General features: G+C 43.8%; 1 protein-coding gene across 4 annotated transcripts in view; it reads left to right on the top strand.

Annotated features, from left to right (window-relative positions):
- Positions 1-18,642, top strand: part of FOXO1 (forkhead box O1) — a 339,803-nt gene that overhangs the window by 98,879 nt on the left and 222,282 nt on the right. For 2 of the 4 annotated variants that reach the window (XM_045376895.3, XM_074021887.1), the window contains exons 2-3: positions 8,884-10,235; positions 10,709-14,034. The exons of 1 other annotated variant lie outside the window; for it this stretch is intronic. In XM_045376895.3, the coding sequence (XP_045232830.2) occupies positions 8,884-10,221 (1,338 nt within the window). In that variant the 3' untranslated portion in view covers positions 10,222-10,235; positions 10,709-14,034. Of the gene's footprint in view, positions 1-5,709; positions 6,980-8,883; positions 10,236-10,708; positions 14,035-18,642 lie in introns of those variants that run through there. One more of the 4 variants, XM_074021888.1, reaches the window with a different exon arrangement.

Here is an 18,642-nt window from a genome sequence, read left to right as displayed (position 1 = left end):
GTGAGTTCTTCCATTTGTCTTTTTAGTACTGTTTGACATGCAAGCATAATCTCCTACATTCCTTTTACAGTGGATAGTCATATTTTTCCTTCCTTTGGAATGACTAGAGTCAGAGATAAAACTGTGTAGAACTAAATTTGTGTCTATAATGGTTTGAGACTATAGGTAAGGATTGGCTTGGCTAGGGGAGGAATATTGCATGTTCTTGGTACTTGCTTTACATTTCTTTCAGTACGAAAGCTCCATGTGGTTCTATTTTTTGTAAATGAACACCCATAAGTTTTCCATCTGCATTGCAATCTCTCTGAATTTTGTTTCCCTAGTATAAAACAAGAGTGTTGAACCAGATGACCTTGGAAGTACCTTCCGGTTTTTTTTTTTTTTTTTTTTTTTTTGAGACGGAGTCTCGCTCTGTCGCCCAGGCTGGAGTGCAGTGGCGCGATCTCGGCTCACTGCAAGCTCCGCCTCCCAGGTTCACGCCATTCTCCTGCCTCAGCCTCCCGAGTAGCTGGGACTACAGGCGCCTACAACCGCGCCCGGCTAATTTTTTGTATTTTTAGTAGAGATGGGGTTTCACCGTGGTCTCGATCTCCTGACCTTGTGATCCGCCCGCCTCGGCCTCCCAAAGTGCTGGGATTACAGGCGTGAGCCACCGCGCCCGGCTACCTTCCGGTTTTATCAGGCCGCGGAGTCTCTGTCCACAGCCCTGGGATCAGTGGAGACACTTTAAGACCTCTGCACACTGCGGGTAGTAGTGGGGGCTATAGTGGTCTTTGAGGATATTCAGGCAAGAAGGAAACGATTCTGGGAAATGAACCAGCCTTATGGAAGGATCTAGGGTGTAAGCGTGTAGATTAGCTATTCTCAGCAGATCTTGTGTAAAACACTTTGTAAAATTGATTTACATACTGTCTGTTGCTAACGTGTGTCTACTGACATCTCTTGTAAAAAGAAGGGTTGGCAAAAGGTCATGTTTTCCTTCTGTTTGCAAACAAAATGGATTATTTGAAAAAGTTGTTGTTTTATTAGTAACTCTTAATGGGAACCCTGTTGAATAGATTTTCCTACTTTAGTTTGTTTTCACTTGTGGAAGTGCAGGAAGAGATGGTGTAAAAGAGAGGAAGGAGGAGGAGGGAATAAAGACCATGCCGGGAGCCTGCGTTAACAATTGCACACATTGAGAAAGTTCACATAAATTAGATAAAATGCTTTGGAAAAATCTAGTTCGTCTAGCATTTTGAAAGAATTTCTAGAATTTCTGGGACAATGAGTTCATTTAATCATATGTTCCAGTTTCTGAGTGTGAAGTTCTTTTTGTTGGATTTGGTGGCTGTTGCTCACACCTTCATGCAGGGTGGTAGGCAGTTCTAGGTAGCTGGGGGTCTCTGGGGACCTTTCTGCTTTGTCTGTGAGTCCCCACAGTCTTTCCCTAGGACGATGCTCACATCTGAAATGCACACTTCAGCTGCTGTGGATTCCTGCCATAAAGAAGAACCCACTAGAATAAAAGCAAATCACATTGTGTAATTTTTTTTTTTTTTTTTTTTTTGAGACGGAGTCTCGCTCTGTCGCCCAGGCTGGAGTGCAGTGGCCGGATCTCAGCTCACTGCAAGCTCCGCCTCCCGGGTTTACGCCATTCTCCTGCCTCAGCCTCCCCAGTAGCTGGGACTACAGGCGCCCGCCACCTCGCCCGGCTAGTTTTTTGTATTTTTTAGTAGAGACGGGGTTTCACCGGGTTAGCCAGGATGGTCTCGATCTCCTGACCTTGTGATCCGCCCGTCTCGGCCTCCCAAAGTGCTGGGATTACAGGCTTGAGCCACCGTGCCCGGCCTTTTTTTTTAAAGACAGTCTCACTCTGTTGCCCAGACTGGAGTGCAGTGGCATGATTTTGGCTCACTGCAACCTCTGCCTCCCAGGTTCAAGTGATTCTCCTGCCTCAGCCTCCCGAGTACCTGGGACTACAGGCGACTGCCACCATGCCCTGCTAATTTTTGTATTTTTAGTAGAGATGGGGTTTCACCATATTGCCCAGGCTGGTCTTGAACTCCTGATCTTGTGATCTGCCCGCTTCAGCCTCCCAAAGTGCTGGGATTACAGGTGTGAGCCACCACACCTGGCCACATTGTGTTAAGGCAGAAAATGAGCTTTGTAAACCAGTGAACAGAATTATTTCTGCTCCCTCAAGGTGCACACATGTAACCTCAGCCTTAAGTATGTTCCTTTGATTCCTCTTAACAGTGGTGAAGCCAAGGGGATAGTTTTTTCAGCCAGCAGTGGGGTTGCAGGTTGACTCACAGAACTTTGCTTTGAGCCCTAACTGGACAGATCATTTTCTGAGTCTTAATTTTTCCTTTTCCATTTCTAAAGTGAGGCCAGTAATACCTGCCTTATAGGGCTGTTGCAAGGATGGAATGAGATGTATTGACAGCAGTAAACTGTAAAATACATAGTTTATATAATAAACTGTAAAATAAATAAAAAATATAAAACACTGGATATGAAGGCCATCTAAGGGTTTCATGAGCAAGGCATAAGTTGCGGTTTTGCATTGTTTTTGGTTAAATATAAAGACCAGGGTTATCATAGAACTGCCAAGCAGAAAGAAATGCAGCATGTAGCAGTGGTGTGGAGATCACTGGCTGACAGGTGGTGGTCTTCATATAGGCTGAGGGACAAGCTAGATGCATGTGAACTGGTAGCTCAGGTTGGAAGGCAGGATTTGGGGATGTGAGTCTCCAGGCCAGGGTGAAGAGAAGTGGCTGGGAAGGCAGCCAGGCTCAGCTCTGAGGAGGTGGAGAGCTGCAAGCAGAGGGTGGGACCAGGTCTCTTTTTTCAACCCAGTCTTGAAGGATGGGGGCAAAGTCAACTAGACTTGACTTAGAGCTAGTTCTGCTGGTTTGATCATCTTTATTGGGGCCTTCAGGCTCCTAGAAGGCTACTGTGATAGACTGACTAGTGTTCTGTAAATGGTTTTTATTAAAAAAATCACATACCCTTTTTGATAAAACATACTTGTTTATACACTTCAAATATATTGTGGGTATTACATGATACATTCACAAATAAGAATTTTAAAAGACTGAGATAAAAAATTTAAAGTAGGCCGGGCGCGGTGGCTCACGCCTGTAATCCCAGCACTTTGCGGAGGTCAAGGCAGGCAGATCACGAGGTCAGGAGTTTGAGACCAGCCTGGCCAACATAGTGAAACCCCGCCTCTGCTAAAAATACAAATAATTAGCTGGGCATTGTGACAGGTGCCTGTAATCCCAGCTACTCGGGAGGCTGAGGCAGGAGAAATGCTTGAACCTGGGAGGCAGAGGTTGCAGTGAGCCAAGACTGTGCCACTGCACTCCAGCCTGGGCAACAGAGCAAGACTCTGTCTTTAAAAAAAAAAAAAAAAAATTAAAGTAAATGAAAGTTGTAAAGATTTCATCCTGCACTTCAATGGCTATCTGATGATTGCCTTAGACAGCTGGGAGCATCCTGTGGAGGGCATTGTGTCCTCAGGGATCTCTGGGGACCAGCCTCAGCACCTCACTTCTTCCAGCCACAGAGGCAGAAGAGTGAGGGAATAGAATAGCAGTGCTCAGTTGGAACTATCCCTCGTGGAGCCTCCCAACTGGCCTGTTGAGGTCCCTGCTCTGCCAGCCCCTGCTGCTGCGCTGCACATGCTGACTGTGTCCAGAGCTTGGAGGCCCTGGCCCCAACAATATGTAATGCCTGCACATGTGGCTTGGCTGCAGCACCTTGAGAAGACTTAAGTATTCTAGTGACACTGGCTGACCAGGGCATTGACAGACTTACCTTAGTATTTGAATCAGTTCTGAGGCAATATCTAGTGTGAAGAGAAAAATCAACTGTTTTTCCCAAACCAGTCAATCTTTCCAGTAATTAACATACCAAAAAGCCTCATGTTAAGTGAGAGCTGCAACGTGTGGTTATAAAGAAATAAGACTAATGTTTATGACATATATAGGTCTGTAAAACACAGACATATGTTATTTTATGGCTGCTATTATGCCAGTAGTGATAACAGTAACATTAGCTAGTAGAGATTAAGGTAAGCCGTTCCACGCATACTATCTCATTTAATCTTCGCAACAACCCTGTGAATGTGGGAAATACTAATCTATTCAACTGTTACTTGAGTGCCCATATGTTGGTGCTGTGAGGATACAGTGTACAAGAAGACAGACAAAGGTCCTGTGCTCACTTGAGCAGCTCACAGTGTAGTGGGGAGCCAGGCATGCCCCCCACCAGGGACCCGACTTAGTGGAATCATAAAGAGGGGTAAGCAAGGTCCCATGTTAGAGCTGTAGGATGGGATGAGGTCATCAAGAAATGCTTCTGGAGGGGACAGATGGGCTGAGACAGAAACTGGGGCATGGAGGGCAGGGTGGCAGCCTTTGGAAAGAAAAGGTCCGTGCTTCTGGGCAGTCTGTGGGTTGTGTTGTTTTCTGTCCTATTAAGTGGCTCTTTACGTGGACTCATTTTCTCCCCAGGTAGATCAAAAGCTTCTGGAGGGCATGTTCTGTGTCTCTTTCCTTCATGTCTTTCACTACTCCTAGCACAAAATAGTTTCCAGTAAATGTTAGTTGACATGAATTGGCACTCAAATGGATGGTTAAAAGATGTGTAGTGTTTAAGATACCATATCTTCCTTGTAATGTTTTTTTTAGGTTCAAGCAACAAACATTTATTGACGCTATGATATTAGAAAGTTAAGACAAACTTTAGCCCCTTTGCTCTTTAAGGAGCTCAGAATCTGAACATAGAACAGCTAGCAGAGCAGGTTGAACAAGCAAGTACACCATGTCGGGGTTCCCCAACTCCCCCATTTGTGGAGCTCATTGGGTCAGGCTTCCCAGGAAGCACATGCTGCATGGCTTGGGGTGGCCAGGCATGCGGATGGCAGACGGGGTGTGTGCAGAGGCTTGTGAGTGGGGCTGCAGAGAAACAAGCTAGTGGAGAGGAGATTGGCTGGCTTGTGTTTCTCTACTGTTGTCATGTAGAAACGCTGGATTTGGGCAAGTGATTGACAGGGCACGAGCCTCTGTCCTGACACCCTGCCTCTGTCCTCAGGTAATATTTGTTGAGAGTTCAAGGGCATAATATCTCAGAGCCCAGCAGTGCCACGTGGCTCTGCTGCGGAGTCCCTCTGGTGAACTGCTCTTTCATCTAGCCTCTCTTGTAGAGGAGTGCAGACACAACGTCGTTAATAGCAACACATTTTTACAAGATTTACCTTTTCAAACCCCACCCCCTAGAAACCGTAGCTTCTTTAATGTCCTGCTGGCTGTGTGAAAAACAGGAATTTATGTAACAAGCCCTGCACAGCAAACCTTTTCCTGTTCGGAAAAAATTTTAATTGTTGGCAAAGTTAGGAGACAGCTCTGTTACTCAAAGAGCGACCTGAAATGTCCTCTTAGAAAAATATGTAATACGATGTTTTGATAAGTAAGAGACCGCTGTGGCTTTTTTTTTTAAAGTCTAAATTAGTATATGTCCCACCTGAGTTAGTGAACGCTTCTTGACTATTGTAAAGATTTCCTTATTATGTCTCCTGTAGTCTTTTTAAATATGACCCCCAGCTGCGCTTGCCAGTGATCTGACAGGCTTATCATGAATGTTAGAGAACTTCACCTACTCTCCCCAAGTCAGTGCAACAACCAGGAAGCTTCTATCTGGGAAGATCTTTCTTCCCCCTTTATCATTAACTAAATGTGACAGGGACAGGAGTCAAGCTTCCTCTCCTCCGGAGATTTCATCGGAGCTTATCTGTGTGTCTATTGTGTTCAAAGAACAAAACTGTCATGATGGAATATTGTGCAAATGCCTGGACCCAGCGTATAGAAAACGTCAGGGTCAGAGTGCAGGGCTGCATTCCAGCACTACCCCAGGGGCAGGCCTGCTGATATTAAGGAGGAATTAAGAACTCGGTTCTGCTGGGATTGGTGAGTATAGCAGACAAGGCTATGGCTCTGTGAGAGCATGCATGTGTGTGTGTAGCGCCTTCCCATAGGAATTTGGGAATCTTAGGGGAATGAAATAGGATGGGAGGGAAATGTACTCCCTGGCCTCTTTTAGGGATTCTTGTACCGACTTTAAGCCCCTGGCCCTCCTCACAGCATGTCTCAAGGTGAGGGTAGACCTTGGGTGCGGAGGAAGGCGGGGAGTCTTGGGAACAGGAGACAGTCACTGCCATGCAGTCACACACCTGCTCCGCTCCAGCTGGGAATCTGGGGCTCTGGTGGTGTCTTCCCCACCTCACACTCACTGTATGCTCTGGCAGGAGGGCTTGTCGTGTAGCTGCTGTGTTGAAATCTTTAGGCGGAATGCAGTACAGAGGTCAGAGGGCGTTTTGAAATGTGGATTTCTCAGCCGTGACTGCCGGGCCTTGCCCTGACTTTTGCATCTCCCTTTAGAAAGTGAGGCCCCTCCATTTTCTCTCTTCTACCACCTTTTAATGAGAGAAGACTTCTCTCTCAGTTCGTGTTGGAGCCAGGCCTCATCCTGCTGTGCAGAGGCTCTGCTCAGGCGCAGTGGTTGGCACTCGGGCCTGGGCGGCCCATATCAATGGCATGAGGATGTGGGCGCTGTGGCTGCACCCCTGGGTGACCACAAATCCAGCCAGAGCCTTTTTGTGGTTGAGGAGAGGGCCTGCAGAGATGCAGGGGGCATGGTCAGCTGAGTCTTGCATCCATTTGGCAGATGAGGCCAAGAAAGCTGGGGGACTGTGCACATTCCAGGGTCTTAGGACACCCAGAATCCCACTCCTGGCCTTGGGAGCAGACCTCTGAGGAAACAGGCTGCTGAATGAACAAGTTGCAGTGGCTGTGTGCCCTGTACTGTGCTGGGAGCCAGAAGCTGTAAGACAAGGCCCTCCCCCTGGGGAGCTCTCACAGCGTTTCCCTCGTCTCCTTTTCCACGTGTCCCATGGACTCTGCTGAACACCGTCTTACCGTGTGTTGTAGAGGAGGTAAGTCAAACCGTGACTTTCTCATCTGCAGCCTGGCTCTGGTGTTTCTGCTGAAACTTGGAGAGACCACCTCTGGCCTCTTTCACCATATATTTGCAGTTGTGGGTTTGTATCTGTACTACTTCTAAGCTCCTATACATGCCACACTGAATAGGAATAGGGAAGCAGGACTTTGGGGGCGCAGGATACCACTATTCTAAGTTGGGGTCTAATATTCCCTTCATGGTGACTGCTTACATGCCAGGCACCACTGAGCATTTTTATGTATCTCATTTAATACATGTAACAACCCTGATAAGGGTCTATAATTTATCCCTGCATTACAGGTGAGGAAACTTAAGACACATAGGGGCTAGGCAGCTTCCCAAGGTCACCTAGGTAAGTAAGTAGCAGAGCCACCCAAATACTCAAAAGAAAAATGGTTGGTTTTTCTTCCCTAGTTGACCTACAGATGATAAACGTGGCATGATTAGTCATGAAGCTGCGCTAGCTTGAGTGTTAGAGCTCTTTGCATTCTTTGTCATTTCTTCCCATCCCAGGTTGTCTGTTTGGACAGTGTAGCCTCTGGCTACGTGGAGGTGTGTCATGGAGCTAGTTGGTGCATCCTACTCATACTACTGGTTGTTGGTAGAACTGGAGGGTAGGGGCACTACTTGAAACAAAACAAAAATTTCTTCTGGCAGATCAGCTTTCTCAAATACAAAAGCAATGACTGTTTTCCTTATATTCACTTGTATTTGCTTAATGGGCTTTAAAAGTATGAATGAATCCAAGTCTTACTAATTTGGGGGCCTTTAATTCCTGATCAGCTCTATATTCTTTTTTTTTTTTTTTTTTTTTTTTGCGACAGAGTGTTTAACTCTTGTCACCCGGGCTGAAGTGATCTCAGCTCACTGCAGTCTCCTTCTCCTGCCTCAGCCTCCCAAGTAGCCGGGATTACTGGTGACTGCCACTACACCCTACTAATTTTTGTATTTTTAGTAGAGATGGAGTTTCACCATGTTGGCTAGGCTGGTTCGAACTCCTGACCTCAGGTGGTACGCCTGCCTTGGCCTCCCACAGTGCTGGGATTACAGGTGTGAACCACCATGCCTGGCCTATATTCTCTATATTCTTTCTTTTTTGTTTCTATGAGCATGTGGGCCCAGTAATATAAAATTTCTTTATGTAAAGGGCACATGTTCAAACTGAAGAGAATTGGCAGTAGTTTTAAGGATAGTAGAATGGAAGGGGTTTTTGATAGTACTTTGATACAGAGTACTATTGTAGCTAAGCAAAATTTAAGCGGTTATTAAAACCAGTTCCTGTGATTTTTCCATAAAATATAGCTGTATAAAAGAAGGTATTTAAATACTCTTTATTAAATTTTATCCCTTCATTAAATTAAAATACAGATTTTTTTTTTTTTTTTTGAGACCCAGTCTCACTCTGGCGCCCAGGCTGGAGTGCAGTGGCATGATCTCGGCTCACTGCAAGCTCCACCTCCCAGGTTCACGTCATTCCCCTGCCTCAGCCTCCCGAGTAGCTGGGACTGCAGGCGTGTGCCACCACGCCCGGCTAATTTTTTGTATTTTTAGTGGAGACGGGGTTTCACTGTTTTAGCCAGGATGTTCTTGATCTCCTGACCTCGTGATCCGCCCGCCTGGGCCTCCCAAAGTGCTAGGATTACAGGCGTAAGCCACCGTGCCCAGCCACAGATACTGTTTTTAAGATAAGATACTATTTATTCCTATGCTATTTGAGATCTTTTGTAGTGACTTCAGAGCCATTAGGACTGTTCAGATGAAAATCTGTACCACACACTCTTAAGATTTTTTTACTTGTTTTCCATGTAATACATGTAGAATAGTAAGTTTTGCAAGCAGAGAAGTATTGTACTTCTAATAAGATGTTTTGCCTTACAGAATTCAATTCGTCATAATCTGTCCCTACACAGCAAGTTCATTCGTGTGCAGAATGAAGGAACTGGAAAAAGTTCTTGGTGGATGCTCAATCCAGAGGGCGGCAAGAGCGGGAAATCTCCCAGGAGAAGAGCCGCATCCATGGACAACAATAGTAAATTTGCTAAGAGCCGAAGCCGAGCTGCCAAGAAGAAAGCATCCCTCCAGTCTGGCCAGGAGGGTGCTGGGGACAGCCCTGGATCACAGTTTTCCAAATGGCCTGCAAGCCCTGGCTCTCATAGCAACGACGACTTTGATAACTGGAGTACATTTCGCCCTCGAACTAGCTCAAATGCTAGTACTATTAGTGGGAGACTCTCACCCATTATGACCGAACAGGATGATCTTGGAGAAGGGGATGTGCATTCTATGGTGTACCCGCCATCTGCCGCAAAGATGGCCTCTACTTTACCCAGTCTGTCTGAGATAAGCAATCCCGAAAACATGGAAAATCTTTTGGATAATCTCAACCTTCTCTCATCACCAACATCATTAACTGTTTCGACCCAGTCCTCACCTGGCACCATGATGCAGCAGACACCATGCTACTCGTTTGCGCCACCAAACACCAGTTTGAATTCACCCAGCCCAAACTACCAAAAATATACATATGGCCAATCCAGCATGAACCCTTTACCCCAGATGCCTATGCAAACACTTCAGGACAATAAGTCAAGTTACGGAGGGATGAGTCAGTATAACTGTGCACCTGGACTCTTGAAGGAGTTGCTGACTTCTGACTCTCCTCCCCACAATGACATTATGACACCAGTTGATCCTGGGGTAGCTCAACCCAACAGCCGGGTTCTGGGCCAGAACGTCATGATGGGCCCTAATTCGGTCATGTCAACCTATGGCAGCCAGGCATCTCATAACAAAATGATGAATCCCAGCTCCCATACCCACCCTGGACACGCTCAGCAGACATCTGCAGTTAACGGGCGTGCCCTGTCCCACACGGTAAGCACCATGCCCCACACCTCGGGAATGAACCGCCTGACCCAAGTGAAGACACCTGTGCAAGTGCCTCTGCCCCACCCCATGCAGATGAGTGCCCTGGCGGGCTACTCCTCCGTGAGCAGCTGCAATGGCTATGGCAGAATGGGCCTTCTCCACCAGGAGAAGCTCCCAAGTGACTTGGATGGCATGTTCATTGAGCGCTTAGACTGTGACATGGAATCCATCATTCGGAATGACCTCATGGATGGAGATACATTGGATTTTAACTTTGACAATGTGTTGCCCAACCAAAGCTTCCCGCACAGTGTCAAGACGACGACACATAGCTGGGTGTCAGGCTGAGGATTAGTGAGCAGGTAAGTTCACCCCAATATCAAAAGACCTTTTGAAAAATAGAACTTAAAAGGGAGGAACACAGTAACTTGCCATGGTTAGCACATCTTTGATGTCAACTGACTGCCCCTTGCAGAGAGGGATCTTTTATCATTCATTCTCTGTCCTTTTTGCCGCTTATCAATTTTCCTTCCTAGCTTCAACAGAAGGAAGCTTCCTTTAACTGCTTTAAAGATTTCTTTTTGACAGTTTGATGGCTGCATCTTTTTAGTAGCTCTTCAATGAATGAATACATTTGATATAAATCAAATGCTGAAGGGTTTTTTGTAAAGTAGAATTTTCCCCATTGAATGATTTTAGAGCTGTTTGAGAAAGCTCTAGCTTTTTGCCCCTAAGTATGTCTGCCACTCTGAACATGTTAAGTTGAATTGATTTTAATTTGGCTATATTTTCATTTTGTGTGTATGTGTGTGTGTGTGTATGTGTTTTTTCCTAGGTTACACTTAAAAGTACTTCAGATTGTCTGACAGCAGGAACTGAGAGAAGCAGTCCAAAGATGTCCTTCACCAACTCCCTTTTAGTTTTCTTGGTTTAAAAAACAAAACAAAACAAAACAAAAAAAACGGAAAAAAAAAAAAAAAAAAACGAAAAAAACCTTCCTTTTTTCCTTTCGTCAGACTTGGCAGCAAAGACATTTTTCCTGTACAGGATGTTTGCCCAATGTGTGCAGGTTATGTGCTGCTGTAGATAAGGACCGTGCCATTGGAAATTTCATTACAATGAAGTGCCAAACTCACTACACCATATAATTGCAGAAAAGATTTTCAGATCCTGGTGTGCTTTCACGTTTTGTATATAAGCAGTAGATACAGATTGTATTTGTGTGTGTTTTTGTTTTTGTTTTTTTTAAATATCCATTTGGTCCAAGGAAAGTTTATACTCTTTTTGTAATACTGTGATGGGTCTCATGTCTTGATAAGTTAAACTTTGGTTTGTACTACCTGTTTTCTGCGGAACTGACGGATCACAAAGAACTGAATCTCCATTCTGCACCTCCATTGAACAGCTTTGGACCTGTTCATGTTGCCACAGAATTCACATGAGAACCAAGTAGCCTGTTATCAATCTGCTAAATTAATGGACTTGTTAAACTTTTGGAAAAAAAGGTTAAATGCCAGCTTTGTACAGGTCTTTTCTATTTTTTTTTTTTGTTTATTTTGTTATTTGCAAATTTGTACAAACATTCAAATGGTTCTAATTTCCAGATAAATGATTTTTGACGTTATTGGTGGGACTTAAGAACATTTTTGGAATAGATATTGAACTGTAATAATGTTTTCTTAAAACTAGAGTCTACTTTGTTACATAGTCGGCTTGTAAATTTTGTGGAACGACAGGTATTTGGGGCAGCATTCATAATTTTCATTTTGTATTCTAACTGGATTAGTACTAATTTTATACGTGCTTAACTGGTTTGTACACTTTGGGATGCTACTTAGTGATGTTTCTGACTAATCTTAAATCATTGTAATTAGTACTTGCATACTCAACGTTTCAGGCCCTATTTGGGCAGGAAAGTGATGTATAGTTATGGACACTTTGCGTTTCATATTTAGGATAACTTAATATGTTTTTATGTATGTATTTTAAAGAAATTTCATCTGCTTCTACTGAACTATGCGCACTGCATAGCAACAAGTGTTCTCTAGAGACCTCTGTAGTCCTGGGAGGCCTCATAATGTTTGCAGATCAGAAAAGGGAGATCTGCATCTAAAGCAATGGTCCTTTGTCAAACAAGGGATTTTGATCCACTTTACCATTTTGAGTTGAGCTTTAGCAAAAGTTTCCCCTCGTAATTCTTTGCTCTTATTTCAGTCCAGGTGGAGGTTGGTTTTGTAGTTCTGCCTTGAGGAATTATGTCAACCCTCACACTTCTTCCCATTCTCCCTTCTGCTGCAGATTAGGTTACTTAGCACACTGTGGAAGTTCAAGTGGAATGAGGGAATTTAAAAATGGGACTTGTGTGGTTTGTAGAGTTTGTGTTCATAAGTTCAGATGGGTAGCAAATGGAATAGAACTTACTTAAAAATTGGGGAGATTTATTTGAAAACTTCCAGCTGTAAGTTGTGCATTGAGATTATGTTAAAAGCCTTGGCTTAAGAACTCAAAAATGTCTTTAGCCTGTAGCAACCTAAACTGTAATTTCTATCATTATGGTTTTATTACTTCCCAATTACCTGTAACTGACAGACCAAATTAATTGGCTTTGTGTCCTATTCAGTCCATCAGTATTTTCAAGTCATGTGGAAAGCCCAAAGTCATCACAATGAAGAGAACAGGTGCAGAGCACTGTTCCTCTTGCGTTCTTGAGAAGGATCTAATTTTTCTGTATATAGTCCACATCACACTTGCTTTGTCTTGTATGTTAATTGCATCTTCTTTGGCTTAGTAGTTCCTAAATGTTTAACAAGAACACAAGTGTTCCTGATCAGATTACCTACAGTAAGCCAGCTCGATTGTAAGCTTCCCACTGTGATCTTTTTTTTTGAAGATTCATTGAACAACCACCGCTCTAACCATCCTCATTTTTGGGCACTCCAAGACATAGCTGGGTTTAGAAACCCGAGTTCCTCTAAGCACGGCCTCCTGGGTGTGTAATTGAACTTGGTGCCAAAGTACTTGTGTACTCATTTCTATTACTACGTACTGTCACTTTCCTCCCATGCCATTACTGCACCATAATACAAGGAACCTCAGAGCCCCCATTTGTTCATTGAAGAGACAACTACACTTAAAATCACTGTTAAAATCTTACTTCATAGAGTAGCTCTTAGGAAAATGTTTCTTCCTCCTGAGTCTGGGTAATCACACCTCCCCCAAGCCGCCATTGTGTGTTGAAATCCTGACATGAATCCTGGGTAGCTCTCTGACAACAGTGAGGTCCAGGGAAAAGCATCTGGTCTGTCTGGAAAGCAAACATTATGTGGCCTCTGGTAGTTTTTTTTCCTGTAAGAATACTGACTTTCTGGAGTAATGAGTATATATCAGTTATTGTACATGATTGCTTTGTGAAATGTGCAAATGATATCACCTATGCAGCCTTGTTTGATTTATTTTCTCTGGTTTGTACTGTTATTAAAAGCATATTGTATTATAGAGCTATTCAGATATTTTAAATATAAAGATGTATTGTTTCCGTAATATAGACGTATGGAATATATTTAGGTAATAGATGTATTACTTGGAAAGTTCTGCTTTGACAAACTGACAAAGTCTAAATTAATGAGCAAATGTATCCCAGTGAGAAGTAAATCAATGGAACATCCCAAGAAGAGGATAAGGACACTTAAAATGGAAATCATTCTCCAACGATATACAAATTGGACTTGTTCAACTGCTGGATATATGCTACCAATTAACCCCAGCCCCAACTTAAAATTCTTACATTCAAGCTCTTAAGAGTTCTTAATTTATAACTAATTTTAAAAGAGAAGTTTCTTTTCTGGTTTCAGTTTGGGAATAATCATTCATTAAAAAAAAAAAGCATTGTGGTTTATGCGAACAGACCAGCCTGGCATTACAGTTGGCCTCTCCTTGAGGTGGGCACAGCCTGGCACCTCAGGGATGGCCATGTAAGTCCCATCAGGATGTAGTCATGCCTCCTGCATTTTGCTACCCGAGTTTAGTAACAGTGCAGATTCCACGTTCCTGTTCTCCGATACTCTCTGAGAAGTGCCTGATGATGTTGATGTACTTACAGACACAAGAACAATCTTTGCTATAATTGTATAAAGCCATAAATGTACATAAATTATGTTTAAATGGCTGGGTGTCTTTCTTTGCTAATTATGCAGAATAAGCTCTTTATTAGGAAATTTTTTGTGCAGCTATTAAATACTTGAGTTAAGTCTTGTCAGCCACAGTGTTATGGTTGGTTCAAATCTGGTATTTCCTTTGGAGAAAAGGGGAACAGCCCCTCTGGGACCAAACCGTAGTCCCCTGAGATGGGGAACAAGTACAATCCCTGATAACAATCCTGGAATACTTCATCTTTGGAATGTCTGAAACTACATCAATTTCAGTAATTACTAGACATATTAAGTCTTATGTTAGAACAGACTCTGCTAAAGGTAAAAATACCTTGAGGGCAAGTTAGGAGGGTCTGGCTAGGAGGTCACAGAGCAGATATGGTAGGTGGAGTGCCTGAACCCCATGGCTAAGGTCATAAGTGCTCCTCCAGTCTCTACTGCACACCTTGCTGAAGAGGGAGGATCAGCCCTCCTTTAAGTAGCTGTAGATGGGAAGTTTATGTTTGCCTTTTTCAGAAGATGTCTGAGGAATGAGCCGGGATTAGATTAAGATGGTTAAGATGCATTTTAAAATCATTGTGAAGCCTACTTTCTCTTAATTTCTGAGTTTCTGACCGGACAAGTGAACGAGCTGGAGAAGCAAGGAAGAAGATTATTCTTTTTATCTGTGTAGACACTGAGGGTCCATCCCGCTTTCAGAGTATTTTAAAATTTACCCACATGTGGAAGTGGAAACCCTTTCTTTAAAAGACACGATAGCCAGAAGCCCAATGTATAGAAGAGATGAAAGCACCTACCCCCATCCCCTGGGGCTCATGCACAGTTCGGTGTGAATACTGCAGATCTAGTCCAAATTAGGAAAAAGCCCTTGATTATACCCCAGAACTCTGACCAGCTAGCCTTTCATAACTCTGCACATATATACAAAACTGCACATCCAGTGTCATTACTTGAGGCCAGTTTCCAAGTTTTACATCAATTGATAAGCAACATATAGCAGGAAGGTTTCCCTGGGAGGCCTCCCAGGAGGAGCTCGGCGTTAGCCTTTGTAGCCTGACGGGCTTCCTTCCTTGGACAGTTATCTAGGCCCTTGATGTGACCAGAGCCGACGGTAGAATCAGGCTGTGTACCTAGGCTTGTTTCTTGACCTGTGAATCGGCCACACTGGAAGACCTTTGCCTTGGCTATTGTTTCTCCGTGTTTCAGGTGACCTATAACAAGGACACTGCGCTGGTTGGTGGGGTTAGGTAAGGTAGGTGGAGGGCTGTTCCACTGGATATACCATGCTTAACAGTGGCAGTCTCTGAAGCAGACGTCATCACGTACACATCAAACCCTGTATCATCTGGTGGTGCTCATTCTGGGCCCAGGTGTATGAAGGTCAATTCCTGGTAGGCTTCCTTATTACAGTTTGTTGTTTTGGTGTAAAAGTTGCTTTGGTGAGAAATAGTTTAACACTTAAATCACACCAGTTACATTTATTGAGAAAATTATTGGGAAAAAGTGGATTGGGGTACAAGTCCACTTGTCAAATCATAGACTCTGGGGTGTCTTTTAGTTTAAGTAACTAGAAAAAATGGAATTTCTGGTGGACTGGAAAGGGAGGTAGCTGTATGCAGGGATAAAGGAGAAGAACAAGTAGTCCTCGGTGGTGGTGGGTAATACATCAGGAAACCAGACGTGAAGCGGAGCCGTAGGCCTTGGGAGGAAGCTACGGAGTGTCGCGGGGGCATCCGAAAGCTAAAGAGAGTTTTTGAAGCCAATAGGGAGAAGGGACTTTCTGTGCAAGTGCGTGGCTTTGGTGATGTGGCTGTGGGAGGAGGGAACTCTGTACTGAGAAGGCATTCACCTGTTAGAAGAAGCAAAGTAAAAAACAGTTGGGGCCAGCTTTTCCTGCTTGACTGGTGGCAGGACACTTCCACCCCCAGGCCTCGGCACCCATATTTCCACGGACTCCAAGGCTGAAGGAAATTTCTTGCCGTTAGTACCTTTCTCATGTCGTATCTCCCCAAAGTGACTCTCTTGTTTTCTTGGAAGCCACTGGTGGAAAGTAGAGATTTACATCCTTCAGGAAGAAGGTCGCTTGTTATTTGTCCTTTACATATTAACTTCAGTGAGCTTAAATCCCCGAACAAGCAACTTTGAGAAAGAATTCCTACAAAAACACATTGCAGGTGGCAGCATAGGAGCCCTGCTGGGTTCTTGCAGTTGCTAGAGTTTCTGCAAACATACTTGACTTGTAAAGTACTAAAATTGCTGCCCAAGTCGGATGACCTTAGATGAGATAGCTGCCTAGAATAAGGCTCACATTTTAAACCAGATTTTTCTCTCGTGATGAATTGGGATAGAGAGATATCCATTTGCACTTTAGCACTTGGTCCCAGAATAAGCCAGAGATGCTCACTTCTTAGTCTATGCTGGTGTCAGGGACACTTGGAGTGTGTGCCGAGTGGGAAGTTCTGATGCTTGGGCAGCAATTTCCCCACAGGGAAAATGAGGATACCTTCTGTTACCTGCCTCACAGGTTTGATAGGAGATTAGAGGGATGAGGTAATGTCTGCGAATGGTTTCCTGTGTCAGGGAGAAAGCCTGCACAGCTGAGTGGTGTCATCTTAGGTAATAGTAGCCCTTGGGATGTTTCTGTAGTGGGGCTTCTGACAGCGTCTCCCTGCAGGATAAGTGAGAACTATTTGGTACATCCCCAATGTTTTTCTGGTTTTTGTTTGTTTGTTTTGTTTTGTTTTGAGACAAAGTCTCACTCTGTCATCCAGGCTGGAATGCAGTGGTGTAGTCTCCACTCACTGCAACCTCCACCTCCCGGGTTCGGTTGATTGTCCTGCTCCAGCCTCCCAAGTAGCTGGGACTACAGGTGTGCACCACCACACCCGGCTAATTTTTGTATTAGCGATAGTGATGATGTTTCACCATGTTGGCCAGGCTGGTCTCCAACTCCTGGCCTTGTGATCTACCTGCCTTAGCCTCCCAAAGTGCTGGGATTACAGGCGTGAGCCACCGTGCCCAGCCCCCAGTGTTTTTCTGCATTCCTATTTGCTGTGTTTCATTTCTTAAGCAGGAGAGTGTAGACAGTTTACAGGCCCATTTCCAAGAGTGAGTGGGCCTGTTTTTCTTCAGCAACTCTAAAGTATTATCAGTAGTAAAACTGTAAACCTGTATCTACCCAGTAAAAACTAGTATTGATATTTATTCCCCAAGAAGTTCCCCAACATGAACCCGTACTAAGAGAATTTACAGGCATTTAAGCTTTCTTGACCTCGACCTCATCTGAGTCTAGAATACACTCTGTGGGACTCCATCTGTAAGATAGGAGAGAGGAGAGGAGAGGAAAAGCCTGAGGTCGATGGGGCCACAGTGGTGTGTGTTGGAGCCCAGTCACCTGGTCCAGAAAAATGAATGGTTAAACTTGCAGAAGTTTTGTGAGCCAATTTTAAACACCTTCATTATCAACAAGTCAGATAAACTATTATATTTGAAAACAAAGATAGTAAGTCCTCAAAACTCCTCATTTTGTAATGATCGTATTTATGTTAGTCTTGTCCACCATCGAGGTTGTTGGCTGCGACTGTGTTGCATGGTGAGGATGCTGTGTAATGGTGTGCTCCCATAACTGATCCCAGGTGTGGCTTGGCTCACTGCTTGAAAGCTAGATTCGAGAGACAAGGGTTGGTGGGAGGAAAAGCAGGATTAATTGGAGAACCAGCAAACCAAGAAGATGAGAAACTAGCCTTCTAAGGTACCATCTTAAGACAGTACAAATTTTAGGCTCTTTTTATGTTAAGGACAGAAGGAAGAGGAGGGGATTGAGATCAAGAGGTAACAGATAACCACCGACATCTGGGTGCCAACAAGGGTTCAGGAACTTCTTTGTCCTTGGTCAGGTCACAGTGCTCCTATAAATCTTTAAAAAAACCATAGTTGTTTACATATTTCTCCTGTAATCCCAGAGTTAGTTTTTAAAACTACATGATTGCTGTTTTTGCATATTAATAGTACTCTAAAATTATCCTTGCCTATGTGCAGAAATGGGTAAGGGCCACTTAAACCAAAATGGAGTGAGTTATGTTAGCTCTTTTGCTATTTCACTGTTAACACTGCTGCTGTGCTGACACGAAGCAGAGTTTCAGCTTCACTAATATAATTTGGGTGAGAGTGAGAAATAGTTTAACAGTTAAATCACATCAGTTTATTGAGAAAGTAAATCTGAGGAAAAAAATGGTTTGGGATACAAGTCCGTTCATCAAGTCCTGGTTGGATTGCCACCATATATGTTGGCTATGGATAAAAGTACACCAAAAAAATCAATCAGAGAATTCTGTGAGAATCAGTTGACCTCATATAATTTACAGTAGAGAGTATTGTATATTTTATTATTTGTAAATTGTTACTCATCTTTTGTATCAGGAAATTCTTCATTTATGTACGTATATACAGGCACACACTATTTCCCCACAGAGCAGGTTGTTAAACATTGGCCAACACACCACCGACTGGGTGTATGAAGGCATTAAAGGACTAATGATTTTGGTGCCAGAATAACAGGCAGAATGGAAGTAAGGGAAAGATAGAATAGGAGGTTGAGGAAGGGTCTGGGGTGAGGTCATGG

Source organism: Macaca fascicularis, chromosome 17 (assembly GCF_037993035.2).
Source record: "Macaca fascicularis isolate 582-1 chromosome 17, T2T-MFA8v1.1".
NCBI classification, from domain to species: domain Eukaryota; kingdom Metazoa; phylum Chordata; class Mammalia; order Primates; family Cercopithecidae; genus Macaca; species Macaca fascicularis.
The sequence above is the reverse complement of the archived record's forward strand: the minus strand, read 5'-3'. Positions and strand labels throughout refer to the sequence as shown.